This window comes from Triturus cristatus, chromosome 1_2 (genome assembly GCF_964204655.1).
Source record: "Triturus cristatus chromosome 1_2, aTriCri1.1, whole genome shotgun sequence".
Taxonomy (NCBI): domain Eukaryota; kingdom Metazoa; phylum Chordata; class Amphibia; order Caudata; family Salamandridae; genus Triturus; species Triturus cristatus.
Window position 1 is genome coordinate 591,973,289 of NC_140580.1, and position 23,033 is coordinate 591,996,321.

The following is a 23,033-nucleotide window of genomic DNA, read 5'->3' on the forward strand; positions in this document are numbered from 1 at the left end:
CACACTGGATACAACAACATAATAATATCAAGATACATATTGCTAATGCTATCCCACCTAGAACAGAGCGAAGTTTCACAAAATCCGGCAACCACCCGAACAACCAATCCCACCACCCTTTTTCTACATCCTGCTTGACATCTTTAAGTAACTTGTGTGAAGCGTCAATGTGGGATTGAATTGACTTAGAATGATCTGAGAGATTAAAGCAACACATTCCCTCAAAGTCTGAACATCTGTGATCATGTTTTAAGAGTAAATAAACAATTGCGTCTCTGTTCTGTAATATAGCCTTTCTTATCCCTCACACATTTTATAATAATTCCGCTAAAGCAACTGATGTATGATTAATATTTTTCACCATCAAACATGCTAATTCACTAACAGCCCTAGAATTATAAATGGTTATGCCTGGAATTCCTACTATTGAAGCAGCTAAACTAATATATTCAGACTTAGATAATAAATGAATTTCAGAATCACAATGTTCACTGAGTTGAACAGCTTCTCTGGTACTCCGAACGTGATGATGGATCTAATGAGAACATCATGAGGCCTAATCTAGTAAAGGCACACGGTCCACCTGTGATATTTGCTGGAATATACGTATATGTAACATCACCACATGAGAATAACCACCCTACAGGCAATTTGACCTGCCTGAAATGACTGGCAGCAGATACTACAATTTTGCACCTCATGTGGTTTTGCATATTTCTGCATGTACTTTCATTTCTATTTCTGCATAGAGTTTGTTGTTCCCACGTCATTCGCGATTCACTTCCTTCAAGTTGTATTTGAGCACATTTACCAATGGTAATGGGTCACAACTCAAATTATAGCAATTGTCGCCTTCAGAGATGTTGAACGTTATCTTGTGTTAGATTTTTCCAATCATCATCAGTAGTTTCTGGACAAAATCGGCAAAACTCATAAGGTGACAAGTGAGTTTTCACATCATGTTCCTCCACTGCTTCATCTGCATTTGTGACATTGAATGTCTGCAACGGCACATCAACAGGGGTAGGTATAGCTATGAGGCACATGGAAATAATATCCATGGTGCTTTTCATGTTTGTCATGCAAAAGTACGACCTGTTGAGGACTGTCTGTGCAAGATAGACCACACATTGTCAGGCCGAGTCAGCAGTGCTGTTGATTTGCGCAGTCGGCTGGCCACTTCGGAGTAAGGGGCACCCGGACCCTCCCGGCCACACTCGAACACACTCCAGCGAGCACAAGCAGAGCACAGACACGCCATGCTGTGATCTACAAGAACAGAGAACAAACAGGTATTATTCATTCTAGCAAGTAACATTTATCAGCATGCACATGTTCCCATTTTTCCTGCCCTGGCTTCCTGACTAAAAGGACATTGTCCTTTCCTGTTGCAATAACCTCTGCCTGTTCTGGGGGACCATTTGGAGATTCTACCCACACTTTGGCTCCTGGATACTTGTCAGTAGAGCTAAACCCTCAGTCCCCTTCCTGACTATCCCTCAGTATACTGGCATGATCACTATTTGAGCAACTATGTCTCCAGATTGTATTATCAAATCAGCGTCTCCACTATTATTTATTTATTTATTTAAGTATATATATATAGTGCACTGCTACCCAAGGGTGTCTAGGCATTTGAAGAATCGGCACACAGTATACAATAGATGTCATATTTCCAGTCTTTACGCAGGGTTACAGAGTAAAGAGCCATGTCTTTAGTCCCTTCTTAAAAAACAGCAACTCAGAAGCATTCCTCAAATAAAATTGTAGCTTATGCCACCATCTTGTAGTAATGTTGAAGAAACTTTTACCACTCCATCTCTGAAGACGGGACGTAGGCTCTGTTACTAACTTCAGTGAAGTCGACCGAAGTGTACGTCCAGGGAAATTCCATTTAAAGCACTTTATCAGGTAACTAGAACCTGAATTTTGTAATGCTTTAAAGGCAGTGCATAAGGCTTTACACCTTATATGCTTCTCCATAGGTAGCCAGTGCAGAGTGTTGAGGGCATGTTTAGCTGATGTGTATTTGGATAATCCAAAGAGCAGCCTTGCGGCGGAGTTCTGAAGTGCTGTAGCTTTGCTACAACCGATTTGTTTACTCCAACCAAAAGCCCATTGCAGTAATCGAGTTTTGATTACACTAAGGCTGACACCACAGTTTTCTGAAGGTTTGTTGGAATAAAAGGGGTTACTTTCCTCAGGATTTTCAAGGTGTAATAAATAGATGCAGTAAGCATTTTTACATGCTGGGAAAAGGAGAGGATGGAGTCCATAATGACTCCAAGATGTTTAGCCTTAGTGACTGGGACGGGGACAGTTCCCAATTCTAATGGCCACCACTCTGAGAACCACAATGTTGTATCCTTGCCGAAAAGTAAAACCTCTGTTTTATTCGAGTTTAACTTAAGGCAGTTTTCGGCCATCCATTCGCTAACACTTCTCACGCACTCCATGAACTTCAATGCCGTATCCTGTTTTTTGCTTGAGATAATAATCTGCATGTCGTCTGCGTATGACACCAATTCAAAACCATGAGTTTTGATCATACGAGCCAGGTGAGCAACATAAATGTTGAAAAGGGTAGGGCTCAGGGATGAGCCCTGGGGCCCCCCACATGGGAGCCTAAAACATTTTGATTTAAAACCTCCTATTTCAACAAATTGTACCCTACCATGCAGAAATGACTTGAGTGCGAGGGCCGAACACCACTCACGAAGCTGATCTATTAGTATGCCGTGGTCTACTGTGTCAAAGGCAGCTGACAGATCTAGCAGTATCAAAGCTGCCGATCCTCCTTTGTCAACTGCCAGTCTGATTTCCTCGGTAGCTGTAAGCAAGGCCAGTTCAATACTATGTTGACTTCTAAAACCATACTGGGTAGGATCTAGGACCTGATTTTTCTCAATAAAGGCACCTAGTTCCTGATTCAAATGTTTTTCAAGAATCTTAGCCGGTAGAGGTAGGCGGGAGATGGGACGATAGTTTCCTACATCAGTTTTATCTAAATTGGGCTTTTTTAGTAAAAGTAAAATAGATGTCTTTTTCCACAACAAGGGGAAAGTTGTAGTTTCAATGGCGGTGTTTAGAGCCTCCATGAGAGGGCAGGCGAGTGTCTCAACAAACATATGGCTTATTCTCGGAGGACAAGGGTCCAAAGGGGATCCTGACTTAGCTGCTACCAGAATCTTTGCGGTTTGTTCATGAGACATTGGTGTAAAATGTAAAAAGTGGAGTGCGTTCATGGACCGAGATGGACAAGCCTAATAGTGGATTTTTAATATCAGTTAGTGGAGCCTGAACAGTTAGTGGGTTAACCGAATGTACCGTGAATGTGTTGTAGATAGCAGAGACTTTATCACAAAAATATGAGGCCAAATTGTCACAGAACGCTTGATCTGTTGTGCTTTGACTAGTCTCCTGCAAATGGCTAAGTTTCAAAACTGTTGCAAACAGCTCCTTAGAGTTGTTTTGTGCCCCTTCTATTCTTTCTGAATAATATCTGATTTTAGTGTTTTTAATCAATTCTTAATATTGTGCCAATCTTGACTTGTATCTTTCTTTTTCCCTTGGATCATAATGTTTATGCCAGCATCTTTCTCGACTACGGCAGAGTCTTCTTGATGATCTTAGTTCTTCAGAGAACCAAGGTTCAGTCGGTGCAGTCCTGCTAGATTTTCCAGCTCTCTGGGGGATGGTAATACGAGCTGCTGCTGAAATCCAATTATGGTATTGTAAGGAGGCTACTCCTGGATCTGTGGAAAGGCAGGGTTTGCTCTGATTCAATTGATCAGTAAAAGAGATTTTATCAAGCTGCTGCCACAAGTAGCTTTTAAAGCTACTTGCTGGATCGTGCTTAGAGCCTATTAAAGGCGGTAAATCAAGGGTTGGCATTACTGCCGAATGGTTTGACCACGGTAGTTGCAAGTTACTATTGAATTTAAGGAGAGGACAATATGAAAAAACGGCGTCCAAGAGATGAGTAGATCCTACTACCAGCTGCTCTAGACCTACACCTGTCACTAGGTCCATCAAGGCCTGTGAATCTTTGTCGGACGTGATGTCTAAATGAAAATTGAATTCACCTAGAATGGTGACGTTTTGAGAATTTACTTTGTATTCCAAGAGCTCGCCCATGGTTTGCAAAAATGTATTTCTGGAACCCGGCGGCCTGTACACTAGCAGTCCATTGAACGATAAGACATGACTGGCTGCTATCTTAAAAGAGAGCACCTCGGCATGTATGTCTGTAGGGGTAGCTTTAAAAGATGCTTTTAGATAATCTCTGTAAATTATCGCCAGCCCTCCTCCCTTTCTGCCGGTCCTTCCTAGCTATTGCAAACTCCGGTGGATTAGCTATCGCCAGATCTGGGCCTGAGGATTCATCCGCCCAGGTTTCCGTGACGAAGATGAGATCCAGGTCATTAAAATTAACAAAAAGGCCAAATTCATACTTATGTTTAATAAGTGACCGGGCATTTAACAGTGCACATGATAATCCTCGTTTTTTGTTAATAATTTTAGGGTTGCTCTGATCCCTCCTTATTCCCTCCTGGGGCCCTTTCTGGCTATCCCTAGAATCCTAGCTGAAAGACGTTTGATTTTTATATCAGTTAGCTTCAGTTTGCAGTAGGTAGATAGGATGACCTTGATTTCACCTTGATAGTCTGCATCAGTGACCCCTCCCAGCACTTGAATGCCCTTTAGAGCCAATTCAGATCGAGAAATAATCAACCAAAGTGCTCTGGGGGAATCTGGATTCCCACTCCTGTCTCAATGAGTACTATATCCCTTGGTTTGAGTCCGTACAGTTTCAAAGCAGGCAGATCAAGACCTGCAGCCTCCGTTTTGCCCGGTATGGAGCCAAAACTCCAGGAGCTGTCTCCCAGTAGTGAAGGGTATTGGTGGCTACATGAGGCTGAATCTTCAAGGCTGGGGTTAGCATTCGCATCAAAGGGGTTTCTGCATTTGCTAAGGGTCTATTATTCAGTATTTGCAGTGCTTCATTTAAATGATCTCTCCAATTTTTCAATGACCCATCAGACAACTTTCTCAATTGATCTTTCAACAATCCATTCATGCGCTCAATCAGACCCACAGCCTGCGGGTAATACGAAATATGAAAGACCCACTCAATGTTGTGTTGTACACAATATTCTTGCACCAATTTGCCTTTGAAATGAGACCCATTGTCACTTTGAATCTTTAATGGGTTTGGAAATTAATTCACTAAAGACAAAATTTATGGTTTTTAATGGAGGTAACACCACGTGACCGAACCCTCTTTTAGATGGGAAACCATTAGAGAAAGTGTCTGTTTTTGACTACTTAGGCCTAACACTCTCCGACAAAATGGAGTGGACCGCACAAATTAAAAAGGCCAGCTTAAAGCTGACACAGACAGCTGGGGGTTAGCAAAGATGTCTGGGAAGTGCACACATAAAATTGTTGGTCCAGCAATGGAAATGTATAAGGCCCAGGGTAGGAATTGAATTGAATTGAATTGAATCTGTAATGGAATTCCATAATACAAAATCAGCAAGTCTAGGGTTTTCAATGTGTTCAACTGAGTAGCACGTTTACATGGAAATGCTATCAAATATCCAGAGTATGTGTCTACAGCTGTGCACACATAGTGACATCCTCGACTAGTTGGCAGGGGCCCAATGTAATCAATCTGCCAGATCTGTGCTGGTAATTTTCCTCTGCCTAACTGGCCTCTCACTATCTGTGGGACTGATCTATGTTGGGTATTCTGACAAACAGGACATTGCAAGATCATAGTTTTAATCAGATCTAGGGGAATGTGTATCCCTCTATTCTCTGCCCTCCTGCTAGTAATCTGTTCTCCAAAGGGTCCGCACTTCTGATGTGCCCACTTCGCAATCCCAACCAGGTCAGAATCTTGCGTTGCCACCTCGGCCGCCAAAATCTTAGCTTTTTCATCTGTGAGGGAATTAAACCAGCGATCGAGTGAGTCGGTGGAACAGTGAGCATCTACATGATACACGGTAACTGTGCTTTGTGGCAACATGGCCCAGATCTCTTTCCACAGTTCCTTACCCCACACTTCCTTTGTATTTATCATCCAGTTGTGGGCATGCCACGTGGGAAGCCAAGTGGCTAACCCATTGGCAATGGACCACGAGTCAGTGTATATATGACATTTTCCTAGTAATTCTTGCTTCAAAGCTTGATACACAGCATATAGTTCTGCAAACTGGCTACACTTTCCCTCTCCAGTAGTGGTCAACAATTTCTTGGTTACAGGATTGTACGACACCGTCTTCCAGTGCCTTTTAGCCCCTACATACCTGGCTGAACCATCAGTAAAACACACATGCTTCATGTCCTCTAAGGACAAATCTTCAAATGGCTTACCCCACTTCACAGGAGACTACTGTATCTCAGGTACATCATGCAACACCTCTGTATCTCCCATTGGGGCTTGCGCCACCTGCTCATGCAACACCGCAGTGCCTTTGGAACCTACTCGGGCCCTATTCTGTATGTACCACTTCCATTTGATTATGCTGGCCTCTTGCGAATGTCCTATTCTGTGAGCCTTGGGGGAACTCATCACCCATTGCATTATAGGAATCTCAGGTCTCAAAATCAGATTGTGCCCTAAGGTCAATTGCTCAGTATCCACCAGGGCCCAATAACATGCAAGGAACTGTTTTTCAAAGGGAGTGTACCGCTCTCCAGCATCTGGCAATTTCTTTGTCCAAAATCCTAAAGGCACCCTCATTTGTCCTTGTTTCTGCCACAAACTCCAATTAGCATACAGTCCTTGCACTGTCACATTCAGCTCAACATCCCCCTCCCACACAGGCCACAAATCCAGAGCGCGCTGTATAGCCTCTTTTGCTAGTTCAAATGCAATTTGCTGTTGCTCTCCCCATTCAAATGCATTCTTCTTTCGCGTAACTTTGTACAAAGGGGCCAAAATCATACTCAAGTGAGGGATGTGCTGTCTCCAAAAACTAAACAATCCAATGAACCTCTGGGCTTCCTTCCTATTTCATGGCACAGCAAATTCTTTGATCTTTTGTTTCACCTGGGGCACCACCTCTCTGTGTCCCTGATGCCACTGAATACCCAAAAACTTCAAACTTTGAGAGGGTCCTTGTAATTTGGTGGGATTTATCTCCCACCCTTTGCTCTGCAAATGCTCCACAATCCTTTCCAGCTGAATCTGAACCTGCTCTTGTGTCTCTCCCTGTATCATCAAGTCATCAATGTAATGGCAAAGCTGTGCCCCAGGAATAACTGGCACCTCATCTAAGTGCTCCGCCACCAGCCGGTGACAGATGATGGGACTATGTAAGTACCCTTGGGGCAAATTTCTGAACATGAATTGCCTACCAATCCAAGAGAACGAGAATTGCTCTTGGCAATCATGGGCTATTGGTATAGAAAAGAAAGCATTGGCAATATCAATAGTCGCATACCAAGTCCCAGTATGCTTCTGTATTTTCTCAATTAAAGTAACAGTATCTAGGACAGCGGCAGTCAAAGGAGGTGTGTGCTTGTTCAATTCGCGATAATCAACTGTTATGCGCCAAGTATTGTCACTTTTGCGCACAGGCCACATGGGGTTATTCCAGGCGTTAGTGAATGGAGTCACCACCCCTGCCTCTATCAAGTCCTGTATGGTTGCACTGATCTCCTCATGCCCTCCTGGAATTCTGTACTGTTTCAAATGAATTACCTTAGTAGCCTGGGGCACCTTCACTGGAGAAATCTTCAAGCGACCCACCCTTACGGCGCCAATTGAAATGTACTTCTTTGATCCAAATTGATAGTACCCATCCTCCAAAGACAGAGTCATTCCCTTCAAGATATCAATTCCAATAATATATGTAGAGAGGGGCACAATCAATACAGTGTACTCTCTTTTTGGTATTCTCCCAATTTTTATTTGAACCTTTGTCTGCGCTGCTGGTGTCTCTTTTGCGCCTAAGCCTGTGATTGTGAAATACTGTCCTTTAAACTTTTTGCGATTTCCATATATCAAAGTGGCCTCCGCTCCGGTATCTACTAGGGCTCGGGCCCTCTGAACATTACGATTTTTCCAATGAATTTCTAGGTCTATTTTCTTTGCGAGCCCATCTCTGTACCAGAGCTTGACCTATTTCCTAATCTGCTTTAAATCTGTCAACCTTTGCCCAGGTCAAATCCGGGTACAACCTGTCATATCCTCGAGGGAGGAATTCCTGAGCCATTCACTTTCTGAATCTCTCCCTTCCTTCATACTCAAATGGGCAGCTCTCTCACCCTCCTTTTCCTTCTCATCCACTTCTGGCTTTCTTCGCATTTTATTTTGTTTATTCACTCTCCTACTTCCTTCCTTCTTATCCAAACCTCTTTTCCGATACATCTCCCACAGACTTTCAGTCTCTATTCCATCTATCTTCTCTTTCTCCACTCCATCCTTCAACAAAGCCAAAAACATGCCTCTTCTAGACAGCCTGTTATTGTCTGTACAAGTCTCAGACCTGGAAGCTCTTTCAGTCTTTATCCAGTCCCCCAGCTCTCCCAACTCACGCTCTGCCTCAACCACCTGCGCCAAAGTCTGATTAATTAGCAAAGTCATCATCACTTGTTTGTAAGCAGGGGGAGCCAAACGGATTATTTTATTTTGCACAGACACATTCAACAGCCCATCCATCAATTTATGTGCATTATCCAGGAAAAGAGCAGTTTTCATCACCTCCTCCTTAAGCCTCTGTATAGCATCTCTCAGTGTATACCAAGGTTTATCATTCACTGGCCAGTCTGACTCTGTTGGGTATTTATGACTACATCCAACCACTGCCAATTGCAACAGGCTGATTTGATTATTGTCACTGTAATTCCTAATCTGCTTCTGCACTGTAGAATCAGTACTGAGTGTACAAAATTTCACTGCATCTCCATAATCTAATATTACGCTAGAAGCGCCCATATCAAACAACCGCACCATCCATGTAAGCAGAGATTCTCCAAGTCTTTGTCGGAATCTGTCTGAGATGTCATTAATCTCCTGCTGAGTAAAATCCTCCATACAATCCATTGCAACCGCTTGTGGATAATTTGGACCACCCTGTATCTTTTGACGATATATGGGCTGCTCCTGAACCACTTTGCGTTCTTCCCACTCACCCTGGCTGCCAACTTGATCACACTCTCCTCCAGAGTCTGAAAACTCTGAAGAATCCCAAATATTTCCAACCCATGTTTCAGGGTCCCAGTCAATTCCTACCTTTGCAATAGCTAAACGTACTTTTCTCTTGTTAACCCTTCCCCTCCTTTTCTTGTACTTGTATTGCGCGATACGAACCGCAGCCTTATCTGCCACAGTCTGGTAAGTTTCCATCTTATCTTGTAATAACTTATTCTGACAGGTTTACATCGTAGAGGTATTTTTGGCTTCGACAAACTGTTTCTCTATTTTTTCACGTTCGTGATGCAGCTGAACACATTTTTCATGCATTTTACGATAAGCACATAAGAGGATCCAGCCCCATTGTCCTAACGTGCTAAGCTCTTTTCCTTTTTCAACAGGTACTTTTTGCAAACACGCAACCACTTGTGCTGGCTCAGCGTCAGCATAACACACATTCCAATTTTCACTCAGCCCAGCGCAATTAGCCCACTTGTGGGCAAGCGTACCATATGTGGCTATCTCCCATCCAGGTATCTCAATTGTATCTGGGAATCTGCCTTCGGTTTTCTAGAAAGCATTTTTCTTTCCCCTTTTAATTTTCTTTTCGAATCCTGTTCATGACACCAAGATGTAGTGATTGTAATTTTGACACAATAGGACACACCTGGACCCTGCACTCCCAAGAGGAGGCAAATGCACTACTGCGCCTTTAAACAACACACATGAAACAGCATTACCAAAAGACGAGGCGATAAAACGAAACCCAGCACTCTATTAAGGCGAGGCAAGAAGACAAATTCAGGTGCATTTAAAGTGACACACACATGTTTATTAATTCAATATTTTAGAAAGGAAGGCAAAATATATCAGTTAATGCAGACTCCCAAATATCAAATGACTCAAGTGCAAAACCAGAATAAAATGTAGCATATATACATGGAGCAAAGAAATGTAGAAATTATATACATAAAGTAAGGAACACCTCACCGATCGATCATGCAACATCCTTGCCAACTCAAGCTGGAGAAGCCCATCGACAGCCCAGGAAGGAGTTCGATTGGGACCCAAGTTCCGTCAGTTTCACAGCAGTACGTCTATTCTGTGATGAGCTACTACCTGCCCCCGTGAAGACCACCAGCTTTAATACCTTTACTCAACGTGAGGCGAAGATTCTAGAAACCTTGCCCCCTTCTATTGGAAAAAAATGGGCTGGCCGTACCGGTCTGTGGCGAGGTCAAGACAGAGGCTGGCCAGGCTCCCGTATTTTGACTCCGAGACAGAGCTGTACATTCCACACATTCCCTGAAAGGTACCAAGCACGCATCCCACACAACATGTTCCAGTTCACTCTCATCGGTGAGGAGTGAAAAACAAGTGAAGAGCAAAAACATGCCCTCCCCACTTTGCAGCTACGTGCGAGCTCAGAAAATGGAGTCTGTTACAAAAGATGGAGTCAATTATGCCAAATGGAGCCAGTGGTCAATATATTACTCAATATCAGTACATTCCAGAATGCTAAAATAAATGTGCCGCGTCTACCGCTGGAAAGTAGAAGGATAGTGGTGCAGGCTCTTGTGACATCAAAGCCTGACTATGTCAATTGCCTGTACCTTGGTCTTTCCAAATCCTTGATCCAGCATTTGCAAGTGGTTCAAAACGCGGCGGCCAGAGCCATCGTGAGATCAAGACCTAGAGCTAGTATTACCCTGATTCTTAAATACTTACACTGGCTCCGCATTAAAGAGCAGATTGACTTTAAGGCTATGACCACCTTTTTTAAAGCCTTCCACAAGGCTGGAGCCGGGATATTTAATTAAACAAGTTAACCATTACTCCACATCCAGACCCCTGCGTTCTTCTAACGCCAACCTGGCCATTGTGCCCAAAATGCACCGTGCTCGTACTGGTGGTAGATCTTTCGGCTTTATGAGCGCAAAACTATGGAATAGCCTTCCGGTGACTCTGAGGCTTGACACTGACTTACTTTCCTCTAGAAAGAATCTGAAAACATGGCTCTTTAATCAATAACAGGTTTCTTCCACTCATTTCCCCCCGCTGTCTATGCGCCAGGACACTCTAGCTTGAGTAGCTGTGCGCTTTATCAAATACTGTGTTTCATTTCATTTCATCAAATACTGTATTTCAAAAGAATGTATAATGATGTCCAGTTATGCTGGTTGGGCCTATTCTCAACCTTTGTGAGGTTATGCACCAAAATATACTTTTATGGGGTTTCTTCAAATTATATTGCACAACTGCTTGCTGCTCACCAAGCTAAAATTTTCACACAAAAAAAGTATTATTATTCAAATAGGCGAAACCTTGTGCATTTGCCAATGCTTGTTTCTCCTTGTTGCTCTTTTTCCTTTCCCTCAATTCAGACTGTCCTTTTCTCCTCAGTACTCCTGTGCGGTTTCTCCTTTTGAGGTATAGCGGTAGCCATGACCTTTTGATTGTAAATATAATTACATAAAGGGGCTTTCAGTCACCACTCTTCATGTATTAGTCTGTTCTTGTGTCAGTCTCATTTTGCTTCCGTCCACTACAGCATACAGCATGGACCAATGGGTAGGCCTACTTCGGCCCCTATGTTCACTTCGAGTGACTGAATTTTCACAAGGCGCACATCCACGCGCAAGGTAGTTCCATTGAGTGTCTGTGTTTTTGTTTTTACTTTACTATTGCTTTGTTGTAAATCCTGATGTGATAACAGGTCGCCTTCTACCAGATGAGAGCACTGGGCACATTCCAGCTTTATCAGTTCCTGTCTTCTGCCAATTCTTTTGTAAAAGTCTTTTGAACTGGCCTTTACTTAGCTGACTGCTGCTTTTTCACACTATACCAGCAGCTCACATGAACTCAGAATATAAGCTCATGAGGGTGGCTATCTTTGCAGCCCTACCTGTCTATCATTCCTTCTTTTTGTCCTTCTTTCCTTTTCTCTCTCCTTCTTCTGTTCTTTTGTTGCTTCTCTTTCTTTCTTTCCTTCTTTCTTTCCTTTTCTCTTTTCTTCCCTCTTTCTTTCTTTCCTTCTTTCTTCACTTTTTCTTTCTTTTGTAATCCTCTTTTTTCTTTCTTTCTTTCTTACTTTCTTTCTTTCCTTCCTTCTTGCTCTCCTTCTAAACTGTTTATTTCTTCCTCTTTCGTTCGTTCATTTTCCTTCCTTTCTTTCTTTCCTCTTTCCCTCTCACCTTCTTTCTTTTCTTTCTTTCTTTCTTTCTTTCTTCTTTCCTTTGTTCCTTTTCTTTCTTCTGCTTTACTTTCATTCTTGCCTTTCTCTCTCTTTCCTACTTTCCTACTTTATTTCCTTCTTTCCTTTTTCTTGCCTTCCTCTTTCTTTTTCTTTCTTTCTTTCTTTCTTTCTTTCTTTCTTTCTTTCTTTCTTTCTTTCTTTCTTTCTTTCTTTCTTTCTTTCTTTCTTTCTTTCTTTCTTTCTTTCTTTCCCAAAGTCAAAGAGTTGTCAGCCAATGTCAGATCGACTGGATTTTTTAAGTCTGTGTTAGCAAAGACATTTTGATTTTGCTAAAATTATGTGTAATATAGTTCCCTAAAGGGTTTTTCAGCCAGACTTTTTACATTAGTCTGTGGTTCTATCATTCATGTTTTCCTCACCCACTCCATCATGCATCAAGAAGCAAAGTGTCAGCCTACTAAGCAATTGGCTGACTTCACTATGAGTATCGGCTTGCTCACCTTTCACAAGAAACCCATAAACAATCAAAGCACTTCCCTTCAGCGCTAGGGAGTAATATGGTGATGTATGCTTTTGTAGACCAAAACAGCGTTTTTGCCTTTAACCAATGTTTTGTTTAGATTTACGAGGGCCTGGCAGCTTCCTGAACAATAAAGTGCTGCCAAAACCATGACAAAGCAAAACAAGAATTGCCAAAAGTTTGATTGCTAAGGCAAGACATATTGGCTTTACCAATGCTTGTTTCAGTATGCTGTGTCAGTTGTTCTCTCATTTCGTCCCCATTTCTATCTCTTTTGCCCTCACTGTGGTTTATTATTTTCTCTGTGCTCTCCTGGGAGTACCTCCCCAGCGCGGTCTTCAGTCCGTTTGTTTTTTTCCTGCTTTGCTTATGTCTTTGCAATCCCTACATTGACTCTCAGGAAACAATTCATGAATCTATACTCTTTTCACACAAATATAATTTCACCTTTTACCTCCTCTTCTTTCCTCCAGTGCCCTCGCTCTCTTGTTGGTCCTCGTCTTTCACTTTCGCTCACATTTCTGTCTTTCACTTTCTCTCACAATTCTTTGCACCATTTTTATTCCTTCATTCCCTGTCAAGTCTCTCACTTCCATCTCCTCTCTCTGATCTCTACTTCTTTCTCTTTTGCTCTACCAGTTATCTTTCTCGTCTATCAATAGTGCGTCTTTTCCCTCCTTGCTGCCCCCTTCAATTTGTTAATAGTTTTCCTATCGCCCTTTTTTCCCTGCTTCGGTTTCTCCGTGTATCTCTTTAGCATCTCGCTCCCTTTTACTCTCCGTCTCCCCCCACTGTTTTACTTTCTTTTCACCCTATCTTACGACCCCTCTCTTCATTGCGTGTTGTTGCTCTCTCTCACTTTATGAGAGGAGAGGCTGCCTTTCCTCTTGTGCTTAGAGGGCGGGTATATGCCAGAGTGCCAGAAAGTGCATTAAGAAATGCCCGTTAGCGTGTATGCTTCCTTCTTTTTGCAGTGTTGGCGTTGCTGGACCTATGGGACGCTTGGGTACGAAAGTGTAGGCATGTAGGCAGACTACCCCTCGTGAGAAGCAATGTCGCCTTCCAGTAACTCCCCGCCCGCCTGACCGTGGAAGCTCACTCTGTGCGCTTTGTTTTTTAGGATTCTGGAACGCCGTGCTATATTCGCCGAGTCAGTGAAAGTCACAAGTGGCCATGTCGGAGAAGAGTAGAAGGAAAGGTAAAATATCTGGTTGACATAGAGTTCGAAGTGGGCGGCAGCTGAGGTGAATGACTGTAGCTGTCAAGTTTTCAGACTGCCTATGTGTGACCATTCGATGGTTTCAGTGCTCTTATGAGTGACATTCAACGACTAAATGCGTGACACTTGGAGGGAAACTTTTGTGCAAATAAAACCAACAATGAAGTGCATGGAAAGAAGTCAGTAACAGAAGTTAAACTCTGTTGATCGACAAAAAGCTCAAAAAAGAACTCGAAACTGCATCTTTCATGATATATTTCAACATATTTATTGAGTTACCTGATGATAGGGTGACCAGGCATCCCAGATTTGCTGGGACAGTTCCGGTTTTTCACTAGCTGTCCTGGTAGATTTTGGGAAATGTTACTTATGTCACGGTTTTTAGAGGGTCAACTGAAAATGGTGGGAGTTGCCTTTTTATGTTTTCCAAAGCAGGGATAGTTAGCATCTGTTAAAAGATAGCAATTTGATTAACAGACATGATACTTGCTTTAAAAATTGCATTTTATTTATGTTCTTACTGTCTCTTCTGTAATTCTGTGCTTATGAGCGTTGTCATTCTGTGCACTCAGTGGAAGTAAAATTGTAGTCCTATTTTTAGGAACTGTCCCGGTTTTGGATTTTTAAATTCTGGTTACCCTACCTGAAGATGGAAGATCAACAAAAAAGTTATAGAAAATGTTGTGCTTTAAGCAGCTCGCCCCCATTTCCCTATGGTGCTGCGCTCACCTGTGTCACGACCAGAAGTAAATCCACCTCTCTGCAGTGCCAGGCTGAGACAGAGAGTGTGTCTTTGGCCCCGGTTCTGCAAGGGCAAAAAAGACCGAATGATGGACGGAATGCTGAACTATGTCAAACACTCACCCCAAGTAAGAGATTTGGGCCTAAATCCATCGTTTTTTTGCTCACCGCACCATTCCAGTTTGGACCCAACCGTATGCAAATCAGCTTTAACCCTGCTTCCCATGGGAACATTCCAGCCCGAACTGTCAGGCCAGGCCCTCCCTGTACCGGAAACAAGCATCCTAGGACCAGGTTTGGAGTATCACCCCTCATCAGCCAGGAAGCTTGAATCCAGTGGCATGGCGAGCACGGGACCCACGTCTGGGCATACCCGTCCCACTTGGAGTGACAATTGCAAAAAGAACAAATGATGGACGGAGTTCTGAGCAATGTCAAACGCTCATCCTCAGTCAGAGATCTGGGCCTAAATCCATAGTTTTTTTCTCCACGCCATTCCAGTTTGGACCCAGCTGAATGCAAATTAGAATTGACCCTACTTTCCATGGCAACAGTCCAGCCCGAACTGCCAGGCCATGTCCTGCCTAGACCTGAAACAAGCATCCTGGAACTGATGTCAGAAATCACCCCTCATCACCCTGTTCTGCAAGGGGCAAGTGAGTTCACAGTGGCAGAGCTGCAGTAGGCTGAGCTGCTGTAGGGGAGGGCTGCCTGCTGTTTCACAGTGGGCTGGTGCTGTCTAAAGCCTGGCTTCACACTTTTTTGCCTGGTTGGTGCACACTCACTGCAGCTGAGCTCTATTGCCACACTATGGCTCTCTGGTGGCAGATGCTCGTAGTCGTCCATATAAGTAATGCAGTCCCTGGCAGATAGGATTGCCACCGGACCAGTTTTCTACCAGAATTTTAGTATCCCGGCTGGTGCAAAAATTTACAAAATCTCCTAAAGCCTGTAATTTGAGCCTTTATCTGTACATACTGCAAACAACATCTGTAAAAAGGAAGCATTTTAAAGTGTGTTGTAGAAGCAGTGACTAATAATTAAAATAAAGATTGAAAGTCATACTATAAAGGAATACATACAGTTTCGTTTACAGTCCTCTTTAGTATCAGAGCCAGACCTCTGCAGACTATTAAAACAGCAGCAAATCACCATCATTAGGTCTCGTGTGCCTTGCAGCGCAAAGTGCTGCTCGCTCGGCGAGAGATTTTGTGGATGAGGGGTTTTCAGAAAGGGACTCGAAGCCCTGCCCCTCATTTCCATTGGCTGGCGTCACCGTTTATGCTAAACGGTGGCTTGCCATTGGAAATTAGGGTTTTTCGCCACTGCCCTTTCGCCTTTTGGTCCGGCCGATCCGGACTGGATCGCCTGCTTCACGGCTGCCGTGAAGCAATTTCTTATCGTTATGAGGCTGATATATAAACAAGCCGTGAGATTCAGTCCGGATGGGCCGGACCAAAAGGAGACAGGGCGCCGCATGTTTATTTTTGCATCGCGCTTTCACTTAAAGTGAAAGAGCAATGCAAAAATAAACAGCGGGAATGGCGAGCGCTTGTTTAATAAGCTGAGCGCAGACTGCAGTGCTGTAGAGACAGCTGTGCATCTTAGAACTGAATTGTAAAAGCGTCATGTCTCTCACTAAATAGACATCACTGACAGCTGCACGGTTAAGTGATCTCTGTTCACATCTCATAGGCCTCTCACTGAACCCTCAGCAGTACAGATAAGAGGTCTCTCTTCACAGGTAACCAACACCTCACTAAATGCAGATCAGTAACCAGTGTCTGCATAGCTGAGAGGTTTTCGCTCTGCACCCTGCAAGTAGATTCTGTAGAAACCATTTGTGACTGGTGAACTGGAATGTGTAATGAATCTAGGATTCCTGTCCCGCATGAGAACAATGCAGTTCTTTAATAGGAAGTCCGACTCAAAACACATCAAACTTTGCAGCTGGACCATGTAGACACATCAAACCTTACATCTGTAACATATAGACACAGCTGTAACACGCTCATTTCTTTACTTGCACGTCTCGCCCCCTGTGCCAATGTCTCGCACTCCCGTGCACTCTCCGCGACTGTCTCTCTTTGATGCCCACTGTAGCCACAGGGTTCAGGAGACAGGGTGCTGCGTGTTTATCTTTGCATTGCGCTTTAACTTTAAGTGAAAGCGCGAAGCAAAAATAAACAGTGGGAATGGGGAGCACTTGTTTAATAAGCTAATCGCAGACTGCAGTGCGGTAGAGACAGCTGTGAAGACAGAAGGTCTTAGAACTGAACATCAAACTTTACATCTGTAACATTTAGACACAGCTGTAACACGCTCATTTCTTTACTTGCACATCTCGCCCTGTGCCAGTGTCTCACACTCCCACACACTCTCCGCAACTACCCACTGTAGCCACAGGGTTCTGTTGTCTCACTTTCACTGTTGGGACATCACGGCCGCCATTCTAGCGTCAGAGTGCTGCCTGTAAGTGTGAATTTGTGCACGGCTGTTAACACCACAGCCTGTAGACTTGAGCACACCCATAAGTAAACAACAATATGTTAATAATGATTTGATTTAGTTTCTTGAGGTATAAGATTAAGTCTTCATTTATTGATTCTTGCTCCAGCCAACACGTGTTTCGTCGCCTGGGAGTACCCGCGACTTCCTCAGGGCTGGAAAATGAACAAATATACATAATTTGTTTGTCTGTATCATATTCAGTGTATATACATCTCTCATTCCATATTCACTCATGTCGTGAGAGATAGGTGGAGCCCAAGGTGAGGAGCACATCAGTTAAGTGACAAGTATTACAAGTTGTCTGAAAGTTAACACATTTACATAGATCCTAGACACCCACGTTGCTAACAAAGAGTGACATCAGGGATATGTCCCATCAAGGACAAAATAACATAACGTGTAAATCACCTAAAACGTGTGTATAGAAAATTATCATTGTGAGACACAAGGACCCAGACCAAGTCACGATGACTATATACATGTATTATGACGAGTGTATCTACCTTACGTAAACAATTGTCTCCTTTGCGTTAAATAGATAGTCGAATGTCTTTCCAATGTCTCGTTCTGCAATAATAAATATATATAAATATCCAAGTGCATGATAAGCATCGTAACACTAAGGTTCATGAAACCAAGAAAAATTTCCTAACATATCCAAAATATAATGAGATAGAGCTCCTAATATTTATGGTATCGATAACCAGTCAGGTAAACTGGATCTGAAATACAGTCTCTACATAGACAGCCACGTACTATGACAAGAGTTAAATGACCACATAGCCTACACAAACATCATCTGTACTCACAGCTCAATTCCATGTTCTACAATCTCATTTGACTCAATCTTTAATCATACTGTGTACATATAACCGGCAAACCATCAAAATAAGAATGAATCAGACTCATGTGCTCATATATTAAATAATAGCCATATCAGGTCAAAAGGTTATTCACATCTATCGGCGAATGGCCAAAAATATCCGACGCTCTGAAAATGGTATAAATCAAAAATTAACTTAAAAGAAAAAAAAACTCTGATCTATGCTATACTCTAACAATCCAAACAGTAATATAATGCGTGTCGCGTTAATTGTATAGTAACTTACCAAAGAGTGTATTCACACAATATCGGCATGACTCCTAATTCCAAGTATTCCGCGGAGTAACGTGACCCGGAAGTCTAAGTATTTAAAACCGGTGCCACGTCGCTAGCGTCAGATTAACTCTGACTACATTAACGTCCCAGCCTAATGCGGCAGCCATGATGCAACTATTCACGTTATATGGCTAAGTAAAAGCAATGTTGAAAAAATGCCGTAATTAGATATAAGGAAGATTACAAATATTGTGTTTCTGAATCGAATATATAGTCGCGTGACTGTATATGAATATTTCACAAAGTGAAGTCACAAGATATCACCATGATTCTTAGTTCAAAATATTCCACAAGTAGTGTAAACCGGAAGTATATCCATTAACACCGGTGCTATATAGACAACGTCAAGTTGCCTCTAAATACATTGACGCACCAGCCTAATACAGCGGCCATGATGCAGTTATCAGTGTTACATAGCTGGGTCAACAACAATGTTACATTATACCGTGAAATACATCAGGGGATAATTCCGAACAATGTGTTTGTAAATAAATTATCTAAAGCAAAATTAACCCCAAAGCATTGTGAATTACAGTATCGAAGAGAAACTCAAATGATAAAATACTGTCACCATGTGTTAGCATCGCGGATACATACATAAGTCTTAGTAATTGGAATGGGATAGAGATTGGTCACATGACAGGTATGAAACACATTTTTGAAATGGAATATTACTCAAACAAGTAGACCTATGTTTCGTTAAATGAATACTTCCTCCTTTTAGGTAACATATTTACATAAATATATCGCCAATATAATTCATTGGTGGATATGGTTCTTATCAAAAGAAAAGTTCAACCATCTGAGTACCCTGTTTAGGTAGATTAATCACTAATACAATTCATTAGTAGAACATGAAAAACATGTTTGATATCCAGTAAGTGGTGACTGAATAAAATATCTTGCCACCAGTAATTGCTTCATAATCATTACATTATGTACTCAGTAGTTATAGTAGTATATACACAATCAAAATATATATCATTACTCGACATTGGCTATTGTGTCTATATATTGCTTGTGACACACATAGGACTACTGTATATAAAGTATTATATTCTATTCACCCAAAAAATAGTGTAGCTCATGATCTAAATTGAGCCCATACTCAACAGCTCTCATTTTCATGATCCAAACCGCTTCTCGACGTCTTAATTTTAGCTCTATATTACCTCCTCTGGGGTCATTCTCGATCTTATCAATCCCACAGAAAGTAAATGGTTTCTGTCTATCCTGCATTGAGCAATCATTAATGTGTACTGCGGTGGAATATCTAGTGTCTTTGTATTTAATCGCTCTTAAATGTTCACTAATGCGTACCTTTAAAGGTCGAATGGTACTTCCTATGTAGAATTTATTACATTTGCATTGTAACATGTAAACTACAAATTTGCTGTTACAATTAATCATTTGACTAATCATGAATTGCTTTCCTCTAGGATTCGTGAATTCTTTTTTCTTGTCCATCGCTAAGTTGCATACTTTACAGCCTCCACATTTGTGGAAACCCTTACAACTTAATGATAACCAGTTCTCTGATGATCTGCTTTTTGGATAACTCGGACTGAGTAGGGATCTAATGGTCCGACCCCTTCTGTATGAAATTAATGGAACTTCACCTAGTTGGTGCTCAAAGTGTTTGTCTGATTTGAGTATAAGCCGGTGACGTTTCATGCTTTTCCTAAGCCCTACGGAGAGATCATTATAGTCTGTGATCAATCTGAGAGCCTCTGATTTTTTATTGCATGCCGGTTTATCTTTTAGTGTGTCTGCTCTGTTAATTTTACGAATTCTCTTTAATGCTTTATCCACTGTATAAGTATCATACCCTCTCTCAACAAATCGATTTTCATGTCATTCACACAATGATTAAAATTAGCCTCATCACTACAATTCCTTCTCGCTCTAACTAATTCACCATAAGGAATTGAGTCCTTTTGATGTTTGGGATGAGCACTCTGTGCGTGCAACAATGAATTACATGAGGTAGATTTACGATGTAGTTTACTGTGAATATGATTGTTCTCAATGAATAAAACCACATCAAGAAATTCTATTTCTTTGTTACTGCTATTGTGTGTAAAGCGAATTCCCATATCATTGGAATTCAAAAAATCACAGAAGACATTAAAGGAATCATTTGTACCTGACCATATCAAAAAGCAGTCATCTATGTATCTTCCCCAATAAATAATGGAGTTGCACCATGTTGATCCCTAAGGTCCCCAGATCCACTCCTCCTCAAACCAACCCATTACAAGGTTGGCATATGAAGGAGAGAATCTGGAGCCTATCGCAACTCCTTGCGTTTGTCTATACCACTGTTGTTCGAACAGAAAAACATTGTTATTAAGAACGTTGGATGTTACATCGCTTTACACATGTATCAGACAAGATTTGGGCATTAGAGCCATTGAAAAATTCCTATATACTAGACCAGCAAAACAATGGGAACATGTTCAGATGCTCTTAACCATGATCAAACTAATTCTTAATAACAATGTTTTTCTGTTCGAACAACAGTGGTATAGACAAACGCAAGGAGTTGCGATGGGCTCCAGATTCTCTCCTTCATATGCCAACCTTGTCATGGGTTGGTTTGAGGAGGAGTGGATCTGGGGACCTAAGGGATCAACATGGTGCAACTCCAATATTTATTGGGGAAGATACATAGATGACTGCTTTTTGATATGGTCAGGTACACATGATTCCTTTAATGTCTTCTGTGATTTTTTGAATTCCAATGATATGGGAATTCGCTTTACACACAATAGCAGTAACAAAGAAATAGAATTTCTTGATGTGGTTTTATTCATTGAGAACAATCATATTCACAGTGAACTACATCGTAAATCGACCTCATGTAATTCATTGTTGCACGCACAGAGTGCTCATCCCAAACATCAAAAGGACTCAATTCCTTATGGTGAATTAGTTAGAGCGAGAAGGAATTGTAGTGATGAGGCTGATTTTAATCATTGTGTGAATGACATGAAAAATCGATTTGTTGAGAGAGGGTATGATACTTATACAGTGGATAAAGCATTAAAGAGAATTCGTAAAATTAACAGAGCAGACACACTAAAAGATAAACCGGCATGCAATAAAAAATCAGAGGCTCTCAGATTGATCACAGACTATAATGATCTCTCCGTAGGGCTTAGGAAAAGCATGAAACGTCACTGGCATATACTCAAATCAGACAAACACTTTGAGCTCCAACTAGGTGAAGTTCCATTAATTTCATACAGAAGGGGTCGGACCATTAGATCCCTACTCAGTCCGAGTTATCCAAAAAGCAGATCATCAGAGAACTGGTTATCATTAAGTTGTAAGGGTTTCCACAAATGTGGAGGCTGTAAAGTATGCAACTTAGCGATGGACAAGAAAAAAGAATTCACGAATCCTAGAGGAAAGCAATTCATGATTAGTCAAATGATTAATTGTAACAGCAAATTTGTAGTTTACATGTTACAATGCAAATGTAATAAATTCTACATAGGAAGTACCATTCGACCTTTAAAGGTACGCATTAGTGAACATTTAAGAGCAATTAAATACAAAGACACTAGATATTCCACCGCAGTACACATTAATGATTGCTCAATGCAGGATAGACAGAAACCGTTTACTTTCTGTGGGATTGATAAGATCGAGAATGACCCCAGTGGAGGTAATATAGAGCTAAAATTAAGACGTCGAGAAGCGGTTTGGATCATGAAATGAGAGCTGTTGAGTATGGGCTCAATTTAGATCATGAGCTACACTATTTTTTGGGTGAATAGAATATAATACTTTATATACAGTAGTCCTATGTGTGTCACAAGCAATATATAGACACAATAGCCAATGTCGAGTAATGATATATATTTTGATTGTGTATATACTACTATAACTACTGAGTACATAATGTAATGATTATGAAGCAATTACTGGTGGCAAGATATTTTATTCAGTCACCACTCACTGGATATCCAACATGTTTTTCATGTTCTACTAATGAATTGTATTAGTGATTAATCTACCTAAACAGGGTACTCAGATGATTGAACTTTTCTTTTGATAAGAACCATATCCACCAATGAATTATATTGGCGATATATTTATGTAAATATGTTACCTAAAAGGAGATAGTATTCATTTAACGAAACATAGGTCTACTTGTTTGAGTAATATTCCATTTCAAAAATGTGTTTCATACCTGTCATGTGACCAATCTCTATCCCATTCCAATTACTAAGACTTATGTATCTGCGATGCTAACACATGGTGACAGTATTTTATCATTTGAGTTTCTCTTCGATGCTGTAATTCACAATGCTTTGGGGTTAATTTTGCTTTAGATAATTTATTTACAAACACATTGTTCGGAATTATCCCCTGATGTATTTCACGGTATAATGTAACATTGTTGTTGACCCAGCTATGTAACACTGATAACTGCATCATGGCCGCTGTATTAGGCTGGTGCGTCAATGTATTTAGAGTCAACTTGACGTTATCTATATAGCACCGGTGTTAATGGATATACTTCCGGTT

General features: G+C 41.5%; 1 protein-coding gene across 5 annotated transcripts in view; it reads left to right on the forward strand.

Moving 5' to 3' along the window:
* LOC146867704 (glutathione S-transferase omega-1-like) overlaps positions 1–23,033 on the forward strand; it is a 481,051-nt gene that overhangs the window by 202,490 nt on the left and 255,528 nt on the right. For 3 of the 5 annotated variants that reach the window (XM_085607050.1, XM_085607035.1, XM_085607044.1), the window contains exon 3: positions 13,985–14,062. The exons of the other annotated variants lie outside the window; for them this stretch is intronic. In XM_085607050.1, coding sequence (XP_085463176.1) covers positions 14,038–14,062 — 25 coding nt within the window. In that variant the 5' untranslated portion in view covers positions 13,985–14,037. The remainder of the gene's footprint in view (positions 1–13,984; positions 14,063–23,033) is intronic. 5 annotated transcript variants of the gene reach the window in all.